We start from the raw sequence: 18,183 nt of genomic DNA on the forward strand, positions 1-18,183 counted from the left end.
TCGACATTCCGTCAGTACTCGCCACCCAATAGGGTAATCTGATGCAATACTATCGAGTCACGAATGTCATGTCTGCTCGCGATCAGAACATGACGACATCATGCTTGATCTCGCCTACAAGTACAAGCACAATGTCTAGGCATAGGATTTCGGAGTCAGACTATATCCAGATCCGGACAGTTTTCTCAAGTACGTAGCTCTACTACCGGTATGTCTAGACTATGGACATGCAGTGGATGATCGATGCCTCCACACAGATTACCATGGCAAGGACCACGACAGACCAAAAACATGTCTGAATCAATGAAAAGTCCTGCCAGCGAGGGGTCACACCCCGTGACCCGATCAGGTTGGCCACCAAATATGCAGAAAACAACCAGACTACAAAAGAGCGCACATGTTCCAGGGTCACAATGTCAGACAGTTGTATACGTTTCCTCACACTCACAGACTTCAGCTGGACACCCAGCTACATTTGACATGTAATGGTACATTATGCATCTCTCCTCTTCCCTCTCCCCCCCCCCCCCCCCCCAACCCGACACACACACACACACACACATGCGCACACACATACACACCATGTATACGCTCTCGTCGCAAGAGAAGCGCAAGTCTGCAAATGCGCTGGATGTGCACCCATGCACAGATTTTCTCTGGCTAATAGCAACGATAGCAGATCTGATCCGGAATGAAACAGATCAAGACTAGCGCCAGATAACGGTCTAATCCACACAACTGGCGAAGCCATGTGAATCGACTCGCAATGCACACCTGGTCTGCACCGCACGGAGCACATCGGAAAAGGGCGGCCAAGACAGATACTACTTGTAGTACCTATGCACACCCTACACTTGTTGGGGTAACCAGCATAGACAGCACGCGCTTTGATAAAAGCAGACCCTAGATGCACTTGTATCCTGACGTGAAAGTGGAGTTACTTTACCAACCAGCCACACATGCATACGCACATGCACACACACACACACACACACACGCACCCGCGCGCGCATACACACACACACACACACACACACACACACACACACACACACACACAAGGCGAACAAATTCGTAGCGATTGTTTTCCAACAGCGGTTCTGCTGTGTCGGGTAAAGATGTTGCGAACCAGCGCTACAAACTTTTAAAATACGACAGAGAACCAATAATGGAGTAGAAAGATATGATAGCAAGAAGTTGGATCAGTGAAAGAGTAGCAGGTGAGCGCCCAGATTGATGAGTGTCCGAACGCAATGATGCTTGAGGGAATCCCGGCGTAAACTGAGTTCTAAATGCAAAATATGAGTGACAGATGACAGCAAATACTACCTGGTAGACTGTCATAAGAAGTGCATGTCTTTCAACATGGGGAGGCAGAGCGGAGAGCAAAGGAGTGACTGCATTGCAGATATAGGTGGGATGGTGAAGAGACAGCTATGACGATGTTCAGCCGTCCTCCCTCATGTCAGCGTGGCTACACAAGGCAAAGAACGGCCCACTCCATGCTTCTCAGATCATTTGCAATCTTGCACCGACCAGCGGATGGGCTGATATCAAGCCACGTGGTTGCAGATTGCAAGGCAGCCAGCCGCGTTGCATCACACCCTGCTCTGCATCGATCTCCTGAGGTAGGTATAGTTCCGGCCAATGCTGCGGCGCATACTGGAGATCTTGCCCGGATAGCGCTTGAAGTACACGAGCGCTCCAACAAGGATGATCACAGCAATCAAGCAGGCTGCCACGATGCTGCCGATCACGATGAAGTTGGGGTCCTCCTTGGCTACGTACAGGCCGCCCTGCTGGCTCTCGAACGTCACGATATTGTTCTCCACACTTGTGACAGTCACCTCTGACCAGGAACTTGCTGACGACGCAGTAGTTTGGTAGACCTGCACAACAAGCATAGGTAATCACATATAGAGAAGCGTGGATGATAAGACAAATTCGAGCCTCAAGCACTTTCAAGGTACGGAAAGAAACAGATTCATACAAGTATAGGTTCTAGCTCAATATCCGCACTAACAAATGGTTTACAACTTACCACCCCCCCCCCCCCCCCCACACACACACAACGAATTTCGTACCTTTCGAAGGCTTTTGCTAACTTCGCAATGGTCAATACATCGAAGGCCTTTCTACTCGAAGACTTCTACTTGTAGTTTATCATCTCTTGGCTTTACCAAGGCAAGAAAGCTGAAAATGAGCACAAATAGTGTCCATGACCTGAGAGGTCAACTCCCTACACTGTAAATACGACCTGGAATCACAGGAGAGCCTTGCATGCCCGGCCCACAAGCATTAACTTACACGAATGGAGGAGGCGGCTTGATTCTCCTTGAGGCTCATGGAGAGACGCATTTTGGCGCCGTTCACCGTCAGTCTGCCTTCTGGGTAGAGCGCCAAGCAGTCGCTGGCGGTCGTTCCATCACTCAGTATGCTACTGCCAAGGCTTTCCAGGAGCTGTTGGCAATCTCTCGTGGGCCAGGACTCGACACGCAGGTTGTGAAGTTGACCAAAGGCACCGCGTGGAACATGAACCATGGTTGACCTGAACACGAAAAATAATACGAGTTTGTTTTCAGAATTTTTTACGTCGGCGTAGTAAACCAGTTAGACCGGCTGTATCTGCATCCACAGGAACTAACAGCACAAACACTAAAACTCGTTGTCAGTTGTTGAGTTATCGTGTGATTTTGCTCGGTTGAAGAGATGCGTTCTACCACAACCATCTTCACATGGGAGAGATGAACAAATTCATGCATTATATTGAGGACTCTCAGCACTCTGGGTGAATCCTCTAGTAAGAGGCATCGTATCTCACCTTGATGGCATGGTTAGGTTGCCACCGTTGAGTCCGATGGAACGGTACTGAACCGACTGGGCGCTGACAACAAGCTTTCCCTTCTGACTGCGGTTGGAGAAGTTGTTGTTGCGTGTGCACATGTAGTGATACGTTCCGACCGATGTCACTTTCTTGGGTCCCAGGTCAAAGTAGGTTCCAGCATCATCCAACTCTGACATTTCTCCACGGAATTGAGCTGCCATAGTAAATACCATAGATTACACAGAAGAAAGACTGATTTCAGTCTACTACTGTGCTAATGGACTGAAAGAAACACCTCTAGCACAAGCACATGTGAGCATACATGAATAGGGCAGTCGCGTTCATCCGTGCTTTTATAAGAACGATACGGCGCTTTTAGTGACATTTACCGTATTATCTCTAATATAAGCACGGTCCTGTATTTTTTCAATGTACAGGCTCCGCCCCGTGATATTAATGGAGACGTTCCTTTATTGGAGACTGTTCCATTATTATTTCAACCTCATTTCAGAGGCATGTTGCCATGCCAAATTCATGTCAGACACACACATTTCAGGGCTTTTTCGCCGGTACTGCATTTTAGAGATAATACGGTACATGCTTTTTACCAGGTACCGATAGACAGTGTGCTTATAATGGAGACTGAGCACTTTATTTTTTGAATGCCGCCCAAAGGTGTTCTATTATTGAAGACGTGCTATTATTGGAGACTGTGCTTATACTAGAGATAGTACGGTAGTGGGGCGCAGCCACCCAGTTTCGGTGGAATTGGCGAGTTCGATTGGGAATAATGGAGGAAGGGAACGTCTCAGCTTCCTCGGACCTTAAAGCGATGACAGTGAACATGCTACGCTAGGTAAGGCAACACGGGATGTGCTTACACCACCATAACAATCATGTAAAACATCTTTCGAGGCAGAGGAATCAATACCAGTATTTTCAGCCTTGTATTGTATCACACCAGAGTTGTGGCCAACTTGAGGGGTGAGTGCGAAAAATTGTCCGCATTAACGCAAATTTGCATCGGTCAGCACATACATACTCACCAGTTCAAATGGCACAGATCATGCATGAAGTCATCCCTTAGCAACCCATGGGCAGCAGGAATTTCAGATAAAACAGTTACGAAACAAGGCATGACAACATGTAAAGTATTGTGGATAGTCGAAAAGACAGAGGAGATATAATCTATAGCTGCTGCTACAAATAACAGCCTCTTCAGGGGCGTCGGAAGGTAATTAGTGCGGTACGGTCAGCCATCTGAAGTACAATTTACTCGTGGGTGAGCGGTGGCTGAGCCCAAAAATTTGGAAATTTAGAGCCCAAATCAGTGCATTTTATTGTATTGATTCACAGGGTACTTGGGGCAAATAGTGGTACGGTCAATACCGTAGTGACCATACCGTGTGCGACGCCCCTGCTCTTATAAGTTATAGTCAAACGCATACTTACTGGATGTCAGCAAAGCCAGGCTGTCTGTATCCTCTCTACTCAGTCCTAGGAAAGTCGTGTTATCCAAGTGCTGCGGATAGCTGAGGCCCCACTTGCCAAACACCTGCTCCCTCAATAGCGGATCCTGCGCCGGTCTCTCCGGATACCGAGGTTCGTGCAGCATCACGGCGTTGTGTCGGTCGGTGCCACGGCGCCCCTGACCGTCGTTGTTGTTGGGATTTGTGTTGGAGCCCGTCCACCTAGAGCAACATGCAGTAATGGTAGTGGGTTTGTTATCTTGTTCACAGTTCAGAGATTTTTTTCCCCGGAATCTCATCGTGGCCATGCATATCCTCAAGGGGTCACAGTATCTGCTCGGAACTGCCGACAAACAGTACTAGCATACTACATGAAATAGTGATATGGAATGAAATCACAAAATATCCATTCGGTGAGAGATATGAACAGGGTGGCGTCTATCAACAATAACAGACTGTCAGGCTTCCAACAGTGCAATGCACGGCGTCTAGTGCAGCAGCTGCATCACAACTCTGCCATCAGCGGTCTGTCGTCATATTGCTTGAACGATATACATTGTTGACGGATGGCTACAGTGGAGTCCTCGCATACTGAGAAAGCTTCCCTCTAAAAGCCATTGCATTTTACTGATGATTCATTCTCATCTTTCGAAGAGTTGGTCTGCCTTGAGCAGGATACAACAGGCACATGGCTGCTGCATGTAAGAAACTCAAGTGTTAGAATATCAGCAAATAATCCAGGTATTTTAGACACATTGTTCTCAAAAGGTAACCAGCAGCTTTCGGCCTGTTGGTGGAGGTGCAATTACTTTATTTTATACACAATCCAACGATGTCTAAATCTAGATCCAAGCTGCCATTTCTAACATTGGCAAAGGGAACAGCAATGCCTACTACCTAGGAGTGAAGTGTAGCTGCTTACTGGAAATGGATGTAGTCATTGGTTGCTAGCTGTAGTCGATTGGGGGCGAAGTCGTACTCCACCCCGGGATACACTTGAACGATGTTGCCACGTTTGCCGCGCACCTGCACATTGTGGATGACGGCATCCTCCAAATCCTCTGGTCGCGGACGAGACGCAAACGTGTGTGACCTGGGAAAAGAACAACAATAATTGGGGTCGCAAACAAAGATACCCTATCTCCGTTCCGCAGGGAAAGAGACTAAAGGAGGCTTTTGGCATCCGTAAAATATTTGATTCCAGAAGCCAGTGTGTTGGTGAACTTCGGTTTTCTCTATCAAACGTTGCAAGGATCTTTAGAAAATCACATTTCATGCACACAGCACTCTTTTTGGTGGGTGGGTGGTTGTCAGCTACAATGAAGTGTTTTTTGCCTCGCTACATGGCAAGATAACTGTAGACTGTTCGTAAGAAATAATTGAGAGAAGAGAAGTTACCAAAACATTCTGACAAGGATCGACACTCAGATAAACCAGACGGGTTGAATGCTCGTACCTGTCTTGAAATGTCCTGCCAAACTGGTTCGTGTTGATAGCGAGCCTCAATGGCAGGTTGGGCGTGCCGAAAATATCCACGACGGGGTTCTGCTCAAACTCGTATCCGCGCGCCCGACCCAGAGTTTCATTCAGTCCAACCTACAGAGACAATGTCAGCACGGATTCGTAGAAGCAACATATTTTGTAATCCCACACAGCCCAAAATCGCTCTGACCTAGCCTCTCAAAGTATGTTGAGTGCACGATCATTCGCCAAAGAGTGATCCTCTAGTTTACTGTAATCAAAATGTAGCTGTTGTCAGTGTCTCACGCAAACGTGCCCGGTATGTACAATGTCTGGCAGTAGACTCAAGGCTTCACTATGTCTAAAACCCTGCAATCTCCAGGCCACTCAAGTTGTGATCACCATTTCAAATGGCTGAGAGTTCACGGATATTCATAACTAAGTATAAAGAGTCGTACAATCGTCGCCAGAAGAAATCCGACCCGCGAATCAAAATTAGTGCCGTGTTAACATTCCGATTGCATCATGCACTGTTCAAATACCCATCTGAGGACCGCATGAGACCTGGCGCTGCTTTCGGCTCACGGGTTGGATTTCTTTGGCCACCATTGAAAATCACCATCAGGGGCGTAGCTGGTCCCCCTTCTAGGGGGTGCACAGTCGCATATGTGTAGGATAGCTGGTGCATGTCATTCATTGTCATAATGTGCATGCTGAACCTACATGTGGGTTGAAATCTTTAGGGGAGGGGGGGGGGGGCACGTGACCCCCTCCCCCCTCCCCCCCCCCCCCCCCCCCGTGCCCCATGGAGGCTACACAACTATCTTTTGTTTTCTTGCTGTGGCTGTCCCCCGCAGTTGTTATTCTGTGATGAGTGTGTGTGTGTGAGTGTGTGTGTGTGTGTGTGTGTGTGTGTGTGTGTGTGTGTGAGAGAGAGAGAGTGTGTGTGTGTAGGTGTGCAGGTGTGTGTGTGTGTGTGTGTGTGTGTGTGTGTGTGTGTGTGTGTGTGTGTGTGTGTGTGTGTGTGTGTGTGTGTGTGTGTGTGTGTGTGTGTGTGTGTGTGTGTGTGTGTGTGTGTGTGTGTGTGTGGTGTGTGTGAGTATGTGTGCAGTACTGACGTGTGAGTGAGAAAAGAATGACCATACTCAATACAACGCTCACCTGCTCCCAAACAGGAACATTTGTGGGTCGATTGGGGCGAGCGGAATTCAGCTCCGTCCAGTTCCTGCCCGGTGACCATGCATCATATTCCGACGTAGAGATGTTGTAGCTGCAGACAAAACACAAGATAAGCAGTCTGTCAAACAGAGGGTGTGTAACACCATTGCAATTTATGGAATAATGGAATGCTGATTTGGTACCTCTGAACGTGAATATAGCCGACCACTCAAACAGCGGACATCATCACTCGATGGCAAAAGGAAAAGCAAAAACTTAGCAGCATAAAATTGTTTTTATACATTTCTTAGCTAGTTAGTGGTGACTTTTTCTGGAAAAGAGGACGAAGTCATAGTGATTGATGGGTTAAGCACAACAATTCGTCATCACCGCAAGAACCTACCGCATACGGAAGACGCAGAACTCATGCTCCAAGTTGGGCATCGTCCAGTTGTACGTGTTTGGGAAGCCACCGATGCCGTTACCAAGGTGATTGTCACGTGACCAGGGCGACTCGAAGCAGTCGGGTGCGGCGATGTCGTGACTGGGGTACTCGGCCCACACGCCGGACAGGATTTGCGTTGTGTTGTCACGCGTAGGATCTACGGTGATCGCATTGATGCACTTGGTCCTTGAAGCGTCTCTTTCGAAATTCCACGTCACAGCCTACATACAGCGGAGGAAGGAAAGGAATCCATTGGAGGTTTTGGCAACAAATTCCAAGTAAAATGACACGCCAATTGGATTCCTACATTCTATTTGTGCAGGAATACCGTGTTTCCACGAATATAAGTTGCACCTTTTTACACTAAAATTCATGGGCACAAAAGGCGGGTGCGACTTACAATCAAGCATGACTTACTTCTGAAGTGATAACATCAAAACAATATTGCTCAAACCTGAAAATGGAGGTGCGACTTATAATCGAGGGCGACATATAATCGGGGAAATACAGTATGCAACGAGAATGAAGAAAGCATGTAATGGGTATGCATGCACCAAAGGACGAGGCTTGACAGACTAAACCGTAACACCTTCTCCATGCCAAGAACATGAGAGGTCAGTGCAATCCCTACATTCAGCTCATGTGGGACTATGCAATGCGAATGATATCAGTGCAAAGTGAGCATACACTGGGAGTGCACAGAACACAGAATAATACGGTGAGGAGTGTATCCTGACCTCGCACTCCTCGCGAGTGATCGGTATGATGTACCGGTTTCCGCCGCGGCATTCTCGGTTGTACTGGAAGTACGGGCTGGGTACGATGCAGGAGAAGCGACTCTTCACGTTCTGGCTCTCTTGCTGGTAATAGGGGCATCGGCGCGTGTCATTTGTCATGATGACGATGTCCTAGTGCATTACACATTAGAGAGAATGCCGAGAAGCACGCCTACTTTCACCTCACACAAATCAATACTATGTTTCAAAGAGCTGATGAATCTACTTCGAAGTACGTTTAAAGTTTCGTTCTTTGTGGACCGGGGGGGGGGGGGGGGGGGGATAATTTTTTCTAGAGCATTTTAGACCTTATTTCAGTACAGTTGGTGGCAAAATAATCCAATAAATCACTGGGGTTGCCTAGTCCACGCACAGGGCCCAGCACTACATTTTGCATTGTACACAATGACTGCCCTGATTGATTTGTGGGGATTATTCTGTAACAGACTGCATAGCTGTTTCCCTTACTTCGTAAGTAGATGAGATGAGGACTTGACACAGTTGACACACAATTCGTATAGAGACTCATGGCCAACGTCATGATCGATCATGGCCTTCATGATTAACTTTGCTCAGGCCCGGTGCAAGTGCAACTCCTCTTTTTTATGTTGGTGCATCGCATAGGCCATTGGCCTCCCGCATCCAGGAGCCCGAAGGGGGTTGTACAAACACGCTTTTTTCTTCTTCTTCTTCAGAAGATGCCGTGTTGAAACCAGGCACCCTGTGACTCTGCTACAAGGCACTAGAGCGAACAACTTGGCAAGTGGGTTAATGACGCCTTCTCACCAGTCAAGGGATAGCTCTCACAGAATGATCAAAGATTGTAAAGGATTATGACGATGACTTTATAACTAATTATCACTCCCTTAGTATTGACTCACATAGATTTTTGCCATACCTAAGCAGTCAAATATTCCTGCATATTTCACTCCTTAGGGCTATATTGACTGCTTATATTTGACTGCTTAGGGGTTGCGCAGTTGAACGGTGCCTAGTGCAGCATTGTCACTGCATGAGTAGGTGGTGGTGCAACGGTTGTGCAATCATACTCGGGATTCATGAGGTTGTCGTTCTGGAATTTGAAATACGGACTATTTGTCGTGATAAATCTAATATTGACTACGTACTTGGTCAGTATAGGAAATAAAAACCTCGTAAAAGACCTCGGCTTCGCCTCGGTCTTTTACTCGGCTTTTATTTCCGATATTGACCTCGTACTCAGTCAATATTAGATACATATGAGGTACATGCATAGAGCGAAGAACAACTGAAAATAATGCTCGATTTGTTCTACGCCATATTATGTTTCAAGTTCATGTAGTGGGAACAGCACATGTTCGATAGAAAAAAGTACTAGTACCTTCCACGGAGTTGGCTCCCAGTAGGGGTAATAGTCACGCTCCTCAGGACACTCGTAGGCATGACGGTTGCCGTTGTTGTTCTGACGAGTGAACCGTGCCGTAGTGCCCCGCAGATTCTGTACAGAAGAGTCGAAAACAAGAGACAACGATATGGAAAACCTGGTAGTGGCCAGGATTTTGCACGACTGATGATCAGCAGGTGTGGAATGCAGAGAGTTTGAATCCGATCACGGCTTCGGTTCAAGATCAACTGATAAGAATTCAACACAACCAGCAAGTTACCAGCTGGGACAGCAGAGTCATTTTTCATGTCCAGATCTCGAAGTTACAGGCACCTCGGTCGGTCTACCGGGCACCCTGTAAGTGAGTTTTAGTGGAAATACTACATACACATTCAAGTCAAGTTTTTGAAAAACTACCACATTCAAGTCAAGTTTTTGAAATACTACCACATTCAAGTCAAGTTTTTGAAATACTACCACATTCAATTCAAGTTTTTGGAGACAATGACGCCATATGCAAGATCTCTGCTCCTTCTCCATCTAAATAAGCTTGATCGGTTGTGTTATGGAAAATTCACATTTATGGACAATACCTGGTCCCGGAACTCCACAAAAAAGGAGTTCAGGGCCCTTAATCAACTCAACCAACCTGCAAATGTCTCCATCATGCAGCACAGCATTGCTATAGCGGTGCATAATTTGAGTCAAAGCTAGGAGGGTGCACAAATAGATACTTACCCTGTCCGCAATGAACAGTCCCATGTTGCGCTCCCGATGACGGCAGTTCTGGTAGTAGTCAAAGTTCTCGTGCATGCCGTACCTGAGCATAGCATTATAGTAGAACAGCTACGTCACCTACATGTATGTCATATGCTACGCAAGCTACATGTGTCATGAGCCGTGACAGTGAGGCATGGATCAAGACTACCAAGACGGGTAGATATGGTGAGTAAATAACCTACGGTATGTTGTATTCTAGCATGTGCAGACATGTACATAGCATTTTTCTCTAGCTCTTTTGGGTACTGTGTCGAATATGGAAGCTTTGCTTCCAGTGACAAAAAACGTGTGAATTCCGGGCAGCAGCGCGAGTGTTGTCCATGAATTTGCTGGGAAAGAATGGACAACTATCGCTATAACCGATGAAGTCATAAATAGAGGGCAGTGTTTACGAAACTGAACATCATACACGTATCACTGTAGATGCTGTGCTCCTGGAATAATATTCTTAGACGACAACCTTATAACTGATACGCACTGCTACAATACATGCGTGTACTGACTCACTTCAAATCGGTGACGCAATTGTAGTCCTGACACAGGCCGGGGTTGTGCGGAATGGTGCCTGTAGTTGACCCATCTCTGATAGTACTGTCACAGTGATACTGGATGATCAACTCACAGTGGTTATTCTCATTGCCACACGAGTGCTGATTGGTCCTGGAACGATGCAAAAATAAGAACAAATTAGGATCAGCTAAAAGAACACGAATACCCCTAAACCGTCTCTGCTGGGATGACAGCTACACCAAAGCTCAGTGGTTAGAGCATCGCTGGCCTCAAGCGAAGGTCCCTGGTTCGAGTCCTGGTGGTGAAAATCAATTTTTCTTCAGACTTTTCCCTTTTCCATTCCATCAACTTATGAATACACCCTCACCCCTTCCAATATTCAAAGAAATATACACATACATACACACGCACGCATATCCACACACACCCTAGTAAAATAAATAAAATAATAATACTAATAATTTAACATTGTGCGTATATAATAATAATAATAATAATTCAAACAGTAGTTTGGAGGCGGTGGGAAAACAGTTTCGTAATAAGTATTCGCATGCAACGACGCAAATCCACACAATTCAGTAGACACTTCTTTTCTATCAAACGTTTTCTTTCCCTTCTCTTCAGGATAGTACAGGGAATGTTGGAAATTTGGAAAAACACATAACTATATAGAAAAATAGAGAAAAAGTCAACACTTCAACATAGGCGATAAAATGACTAAAGTGTGAAAAAAAAAAAAAAAAACTCGAAAACAAAAGCAGCAAGTTGTAGACAAACACGTTGAACACATCAAGAAGCACTTGTCACACTTTCACGAGGTGTGACACCAAACAACTGCAACGATAACACATTCTCCTTCTGTACACATAGTTCTGGATCTAGTTTACGAATATACAGAGCTTCTAACACAGCAAGATGTAACTTAGACCTTCCACGAGTTAAAACCGAAAAGACATCATCACTATACAACTCACGACAATTAGCACTTCCCGACAAATGACGCTTGATGGACGATGTCCGATCATTTAGCTCTGTCACCTTCGACGTTTGCCGTTGTTCTCTTCCGTTGGGCTTGTTGACACCTCCAACGTCCTTTGAATTCATGGTCGTTTTCGTTTGACTCCTCGGTCTTCCTCGTTTCCTCTTGTTGATCGTTGTTGTCACTTCCAGTACCGACGTATTCAAATCTCCAGTACTTCGTCTCTTCACCTTGCTTCTGGTAACTCTTCCGGTGTCCGTGAGCTCCGGTGTCACATTGGGCGGTTTTCGGGATGGTCTTCCTCGCTTCCTCACGCTAGTCTGAGATGGGCCAAGCTCCCCGCCCGTCGAGGCGGAGGCGCGCATGCGTACATCTACACTGGACGCAGACAAAGGCGTTCCAGTATCGGACTGCACAGCACATTTTGGAGGACGGCCACGACGAGGACGAGTACCACGAGCGTCAACAGGGACAAGACCTAACGGCACATGTTGACGGATGCGTGCGCCCAGGTGTTGAAGGGTTCTACCTACGTACCGATCTTCACATTCTCGGCACTGAAAAAAATAGATAAGGTTGCTTCTACTAAGGGTAGGTAGAACGTCCTTCTTCACACTGAACGCACGCGTCGTTCCAAATACTAAATACAATTTCACGCACGGGTAAGACGAACAGACAATGTTGCGCACCTCCTTCTCGACGCGCGCAGAACCAGCACCCACCCAGGGTAAGCGGAGTACCACGGGGCACCTGTCCGGTCCAAATGGTTTCGGATCCTGCGTGATTTGTTTGTTATTAATAAGTTTTGTTAGTAGTGACGAGGGGTATCCATTGTTTGTCAAAATTGATGTGAGCCGCCTAAGTTCTCCTTGAAGAAGGTGAGGAGAGCAGATTCGATGGGCACGATAGACTAGTGCTTTGACAAGGTGAACTTTGGATTTAGTTGGTGTGTAGCTTCCCCATGGAATATACAAGCCAGTAAAGGTGGGTTTTCTGTAAACCGTCATGTCTAAACTCTTGGTGTCGTTGTTGCGGGTAATATTGACATCTAAGAAGGATATCACACCATCCCGTTCACCTTCTGCAGTGAATTTTAATGCAGGATGTAGTCCGTTCAGGGTTGTTAAAAAGTTCTCGCAGGTTTCTTGGTCCTCGTCGTGACAAAAAACATCATCTACAAAACGGTAGTACACCGAAGGCCATAGCGATGGGGGAATGGATGACTCGCAAAATCCAACGAATATGTTTGCTAATACCGGACCAAGTGGAGATCCCATCGCAACTCCATCCAACTGTTTATACATGACATTGTCAAAGGAAAACTCAACACCAGAAGTGACCATTAACATGAGTTTGACAAATTCGCTCTCATTCAAATCAGGTGGAGTCACAGACTTGTTATGGTACAACGCTGCTGCACAAATATCGATGGTTTCACGCAATGGAACATTGGTGAACAAACTGACGACATCGTACGAGCACATGTAACCACACGACTCAAACTTCGATTTCCTGATCTTATCCACGAACTCGAATGTGTCCTTGACGCAATGCCTATTGTAAAGGGTGAGCACAGTCTGTAGCATTGCGCACAACCACTTGGATATCTTATATTGTGGCGAACCGGACATGCTTAGTATCGGTCGTAACGGGATATTCTTTTTGTGAATTTTCGGCAGGCCATACATCCGTGGCCGAGTGGAACCCGTTGGTGCTAGCCGGTCATGTTCATATTGAGTAATCTGATGAGATTTAGATAGAAAAAGTAGGTATTTACTTAATTTCGTATCTATGTTTGCAGTGTGATCATAACCATCGCACGGGCCGAGTCTACAGAACTTAGTGGTGTCATTGAGTATGACCATCATCTTCGCTCTATACTCCACTGCCGACATGATCACCGTTGCTCGGCCCTTGTCAGGGCGAGATATCACGATTTCACGATTTTACACATGCGATTTTACACATGCATGCCACAGTGCCACATCTCTTGCTGAAGCTCTATTAGTATCACACATGCAGTCACAACGGCTGTTGGTATACCGCCCCCTGTAACCATAAGCAGAGGGTCCACACCTATGGCTCTGGGGTCTCCTCCGTGGGATTCACGGAGTGAGATTCGTGGGGTTGACCTTGTCCCCCATATATGCATACCACCACCAATACCGCTCTGCTGTGTTTTCTGTCGTCACGGCATTGTTTCAACTACTTTAAGCTACGTCTCCCCAGTGACTATATTGCTTTTCTTAACGAAGTCATTTCACTTAGGGGACGACTAAACACTGCGATTTTCCATGTAAGACTACTCCGTGAGTGTCTCCATTATTCGGTGGCACCGAAGTACCTTCAGAAACGGGTCCAGAAATTGAAGCTATATGACTCTATATCAATTGAAAAGGTCCTCCTCGGAGATGACCTAAACAAGGCTAAGGGTCACCTGCAGAATGTACGATCAAAGTTTGTTTCCTCGTATCAAAATATTCGCCGACTTCTCAATATCTTTGACTTTATCAGATTTTCTTGGCTACTCTCCCAATGTGATCGCAAGCAACGATCCAAACATGACACGAAGCGAACTAACCTAGTTTCAGCGTTGAGAAGAGATAGGTTTGGAGCCTGCAGCGACAACTACGACACAATCATTAATCTTGCCGGTATCACGCTCAGTCAACTACAGAAAGATGTTCTATGTGGTGGAATGGATTTCGGTATCCCTCCCAAATTCAACCAGACTGATATTTTGGCTGAATTTGAACTTCTTCAACAACAGCTGACCGCTGTTCCCGCGAAATCGGACGTGGCGGCGGCAACCTGCCGAGCTTCCTTGGCTGCCGAGGCGTTCCGATTTGCCCAGTCTCCGCCAGATACACGATCCTTTTCACTGACGCGGGAACATATAAAAGTTCTCAAGGAACTTAGGAAGAACCCTGAAATCGTGATATCTCGCCCTGACAAGGGCCGAGCAACGGTGATCATGTCGGCAGTGGAGTATAGAGCGAAGATGATGGTCATACTCAATGACACCACTAAGTTCTGTAGACTCGGCCCGTGCGATGGTTATGATCACACTGCAAACATAGATACGAAATTAAGTAAATACCTACTTTTTCTATCTAAATCTCATCAGATTACTCAATATGAACATGACCGGCTAGCACCAACGGGTTCCACTCGGCCACGGATGTATGGCCTGCCGAAAATTCACAAAAAGAATATCCCGTTACGACCGATACTAAGCATGTCCGGTTCGCCACAATATAAGATATCCAAGTGGTTGTGCGCAATGCTACAGACTGTGCTCACCCTTTACAATAGGCATTGCGTCAAGGACACATTCGAGTTCGTGGATAAGATCAGGAAATCGAAGTTTGAGTCGTGTGGTTACATGTGCTCGTACGATGTCGTCAGTTTGTTCACCAATGTTCCATTGCGTGAAACCATCGATATTTGTGCAGCAGCGTTGTACCATAACAAGTCTGTGACTCCACCTGATTTGAATGAGAGCGAATTTGTCAAACTCATGTTAATGGTCACTTCTGGTGTTGAGTTTTCCTTTGACAATGTCATGTATAAACAGTTGGATGGAGTTGCGATGGGATCTCCACTTGGTCCGGTATTAGCAAACATATTCGTTGGATTTTGCGAGTCATCCATTCCCCCATCGCTATGGCCTTCGGTGTACTACCGTTTTGTAGATGATGTTTTTTGTCACGACGAGGACCAAGAAACCTGCGAGAACTTTTTAACAACCCTGAACGGACTACATCCTGCATTAAAATTCACTGCAGAAGGTGAACGGGATGGTGTGATATCCTTCTTAGATGTCAATATTACCCGCAACAACGACACCAAGAGTTTAGACATGACGGTTTACAGAAAACCCACCTTTACTGGCTTGTATATTCCATGGGGAAGCTACACACCAACTAAATCCAAAGTTCACCTTGTCAAAGCACTAGTCTATCGTGCCCATCGAATCTGCTCTCCTCACCTTCTTCAAGGAGAACTTAGGCGGCTCACATCAATTTTGACAAACAATGGATACCCCTCGTCACTACTAACAAAACTTATTAATAACAAACAAATCACGCAGGATCCGAAACCATTTGGACCGGACAGGTGCCCCGTGGTACTCCGCTTACCCTGGGTGGGTGCTGGTTCTGCGCGCGTCGAGAAGGAGGTGCGCAACATTGTCTGTTCGTCTTACCCGTGCGTGAAATTGTATTTAGTATTTGGAACGACGCGTGCGTTCAGTGTGAAGAAGGACGTTCTACCTACCCTTAGTAGAAGCAACCTTATCTATTTTTTTCAGTGCCGAGAATGTGAAGATCGGTACGTAGGTAGAACCCTTCAACACCTGGGCGCACGCATCCGTCAACATGTGCCGTTAGGTCTTGTCCCTGTTGACGCTCGTGGTACTCGTCCTCGTCGTGGCCGTCCTCCAAAATGTGCTGTGCAGTCCGATACTGGAACGCCTTTGTCTGCGTCCAGTGTAGATGTACGCATGCGCGCCTCCGCCTCGACGGGCGGGGAGCTTGGCCCATCTCAGACTAGCGTGAGGAAGCGAGGAAGACCATCCCGAAAACCGCCCAATGTGACACCGGAGCTCACGGACACCGGAAGAGTTACCAGAAGCAAGGTGAAGAGACGAAGTACTGGAGATTTGAATACGTCGGTACTGGAAGTGACAACAACGATCAACAAGAGGAAACGAGGAAGACCGAGGAGTCAAACGAAAACGACCATGAATTCAAAGGACGTTGGAGGTGTCAACAAGCCCAACGGAAGAGAACAACGGCAAACGTCGAAGGTGACAGAGCTAAATGATCGGACATCGTCCATCAAGCGTCATTTGTCGGGAAGTGCTAATTGTCGTGAGTTGTATAGTGATGATGTCTTTTCGGTTTTAACTCGTGGAAGGTCTAAGTTACATCTTGCTGTGTTAGAAGCTCTGTATATTCGTAAACTAGATCCAGAACTATGTGTACAGAAGGAGAATGTGTTATCGTTGCAGTTGTTTGGTGTCACACCTCGTGAAAGTGTGACAAGTGCTTCTTGATGTGTTCAACGTGTTTGTCTACAACTTGCTGCTTTTGTTTTCGAGTTTTTTTTTTTTTTTTTTTCACACTTTAGTCATTTTATCGCCTATGTTGAAGTGTTGACTTTTTCTCTATTTTTCTATATAGTTATGTGTTTTTCCAAATTTCCAACATTCCCTGTACTATCCTGAAGAGAAGGGAAAGAAAACGTTTGATAGAAAAGAAGTGTCTACTGAATTGTGTGGATTTGCGTCGTTGCATGCGAATACTTATTACGAAATAATAATAATAATAATAATAGCACATTTCGCGTAGTAGAGCACTAAATAAAGAAATTTAGTGTTTTTTCCGCTTCTGTCTTGTGAGCATCATCAGCTAGGTGTAGTAGCTGCTGATACCGATTTCTCACCGGGTGTCGAGCTGCACAGTTTCCTCCAGTCTGTCTTGTCTGCTGCTTGTTGTCGGCACCTGGAAAGGTCTTCCATGGTCTTCATTGGCACACCCAGCTTATTCAGCTGAGCAACCAGACTTGTGGCCAGTGTCAACCTTGTCCGTCCACGAGGTGCTTTGTTGCCCTTGTCAAAATAGCCGCTCATGGCTACTTGCGGTGGCGTGTCCGTGTCCATCCGTAGCACATGACCGGTCATTCGTAGTCGCCTACATGCAACTGTGTCTGATATAGGGTTGCTCTTGGTTCTGCGGTATAGGTCGTCGTTTGAAATTGTGTCTGGGTATCGTATTCCAAGGAGTGATCGCATTTGACGCCGGTGGAATGCGTCTGTATCGGCCATTGCTGTTGACGATAATCCCCAGGTCTCGCAATTGTACAGGAATGTCGGCAGTACGATAGCGTTGTACAGGCGTAAGCGTGTCTTCTCCGCTACTTTATCTCTACTTTGTGCGTATATAATACTAATAATAATAATCAACGCAATAAATAATAATAATAATAACACACGCATGCACACACACATACACACACGCGCGCGCGCGCGAGCACACACACACACACAAACAAACACACACACACACACAGTGCCTTACCATTCAAAATGAACATCACTGCCTTCATAGTAGTAAGTACCTCCAACATTGTAGCCACCTCTGTTGTTATTCTGAGAGTCAAACAGCCTAACCATCATACAAACACCAACATGTACGAATTCATGAGAAGTTCACACAATGCACAGGCACCTGGAGCATCGTATTTCCCGGATTATAAGTCGCACCCCCATGCCAGGCAGGCATAGTGGGATGGTCTAAGACCATGATTGAGAAACAGAGGGTACCAGGTTCAAGTCCTGCTTGGAAGCGGAAGGATTTTTTCCAGCCGTGCTGCGACCCACAGTTAATTGGGAACTCGTGGCCTGGCAGGAGGG

The 18,183-nt window shown here is 46.4% G+C and overlaps 1 protein-coding gene across 1 annotated transcript; it reads right to left on the reverse strand.

Annotated features, from left to right (window-relative positions):
• Positions 1–1,067: 1,067 nt before the first annotated feature.
• Positions 1,068–17,958, reverse strand: LOC135823487 (protein DD3-3-like). The gene is made up of 13 exons (XM_065336333.1): positions 17,849–17,958; positions 10,784–10,936; positions 10,235–10,316; positions 9,494–9,610; positions 8,095–8,265; positions 7,316–7,578; positions 6,916–7,024; positions 5,750–5,889; positions 5,216–5,386; positions 4,277–4,515; positions 2,822–3,038; positions 2,308–2,548; positions 1,068–1,889 (listed from the first exon to the last, which is right to left on the reverse strand). Exons 1-13 carry the CDS (start codon positions 17,944–17,946, stop codon positions 1,599–1,601), a joined length of 2,292 nt encoding a protein of 763 aa, XP_065192405.1. The 5' UTR covers positions 17,947–17,958; the 3' UTR covers positions 1,068–1,598.
• Positions 17,959–18,183: the final 225 nt, after the last annotated feature.

Source organism: Sycon ciliatum, chromosome 8 (genome assembly GCF_964019385.1).
Source record: "Sycon ciliatum chromosome 8, ocSycCili1.1, whole genome shotgun sequence".
Lineage (NCBI taxonomy): Eukaryota > Metazoa > Porifera > Calcarea > Leucosolenida > Sycettidae > Sycon > Sycon ciliatum.

Bases quoted from the DNA above. Each gene is read 5' to 3' on its own strand.
- LOC135823487 (XM_065336333.1), bottom strand. From the start codon at position 17,946: ATGATGGTTAGGCTGTTTGACTCTCAGAATAACAACAGAGGTGGCTAC. The intron at 10,937-17,848 runs GTAAGGCACTGT...GCATCGTTCCAG, and splicing joins AGTGATGTTCATTTTGAATG to GACCAATCAGCACTCGTGTG. The intron at 5,387-5,749 runs GTACGAGCATTC...TTCTTTTCCCAG, and splicing joins GGCAGGACATTTCAAGACAG to GTCACACACGTTTGCGTCTC.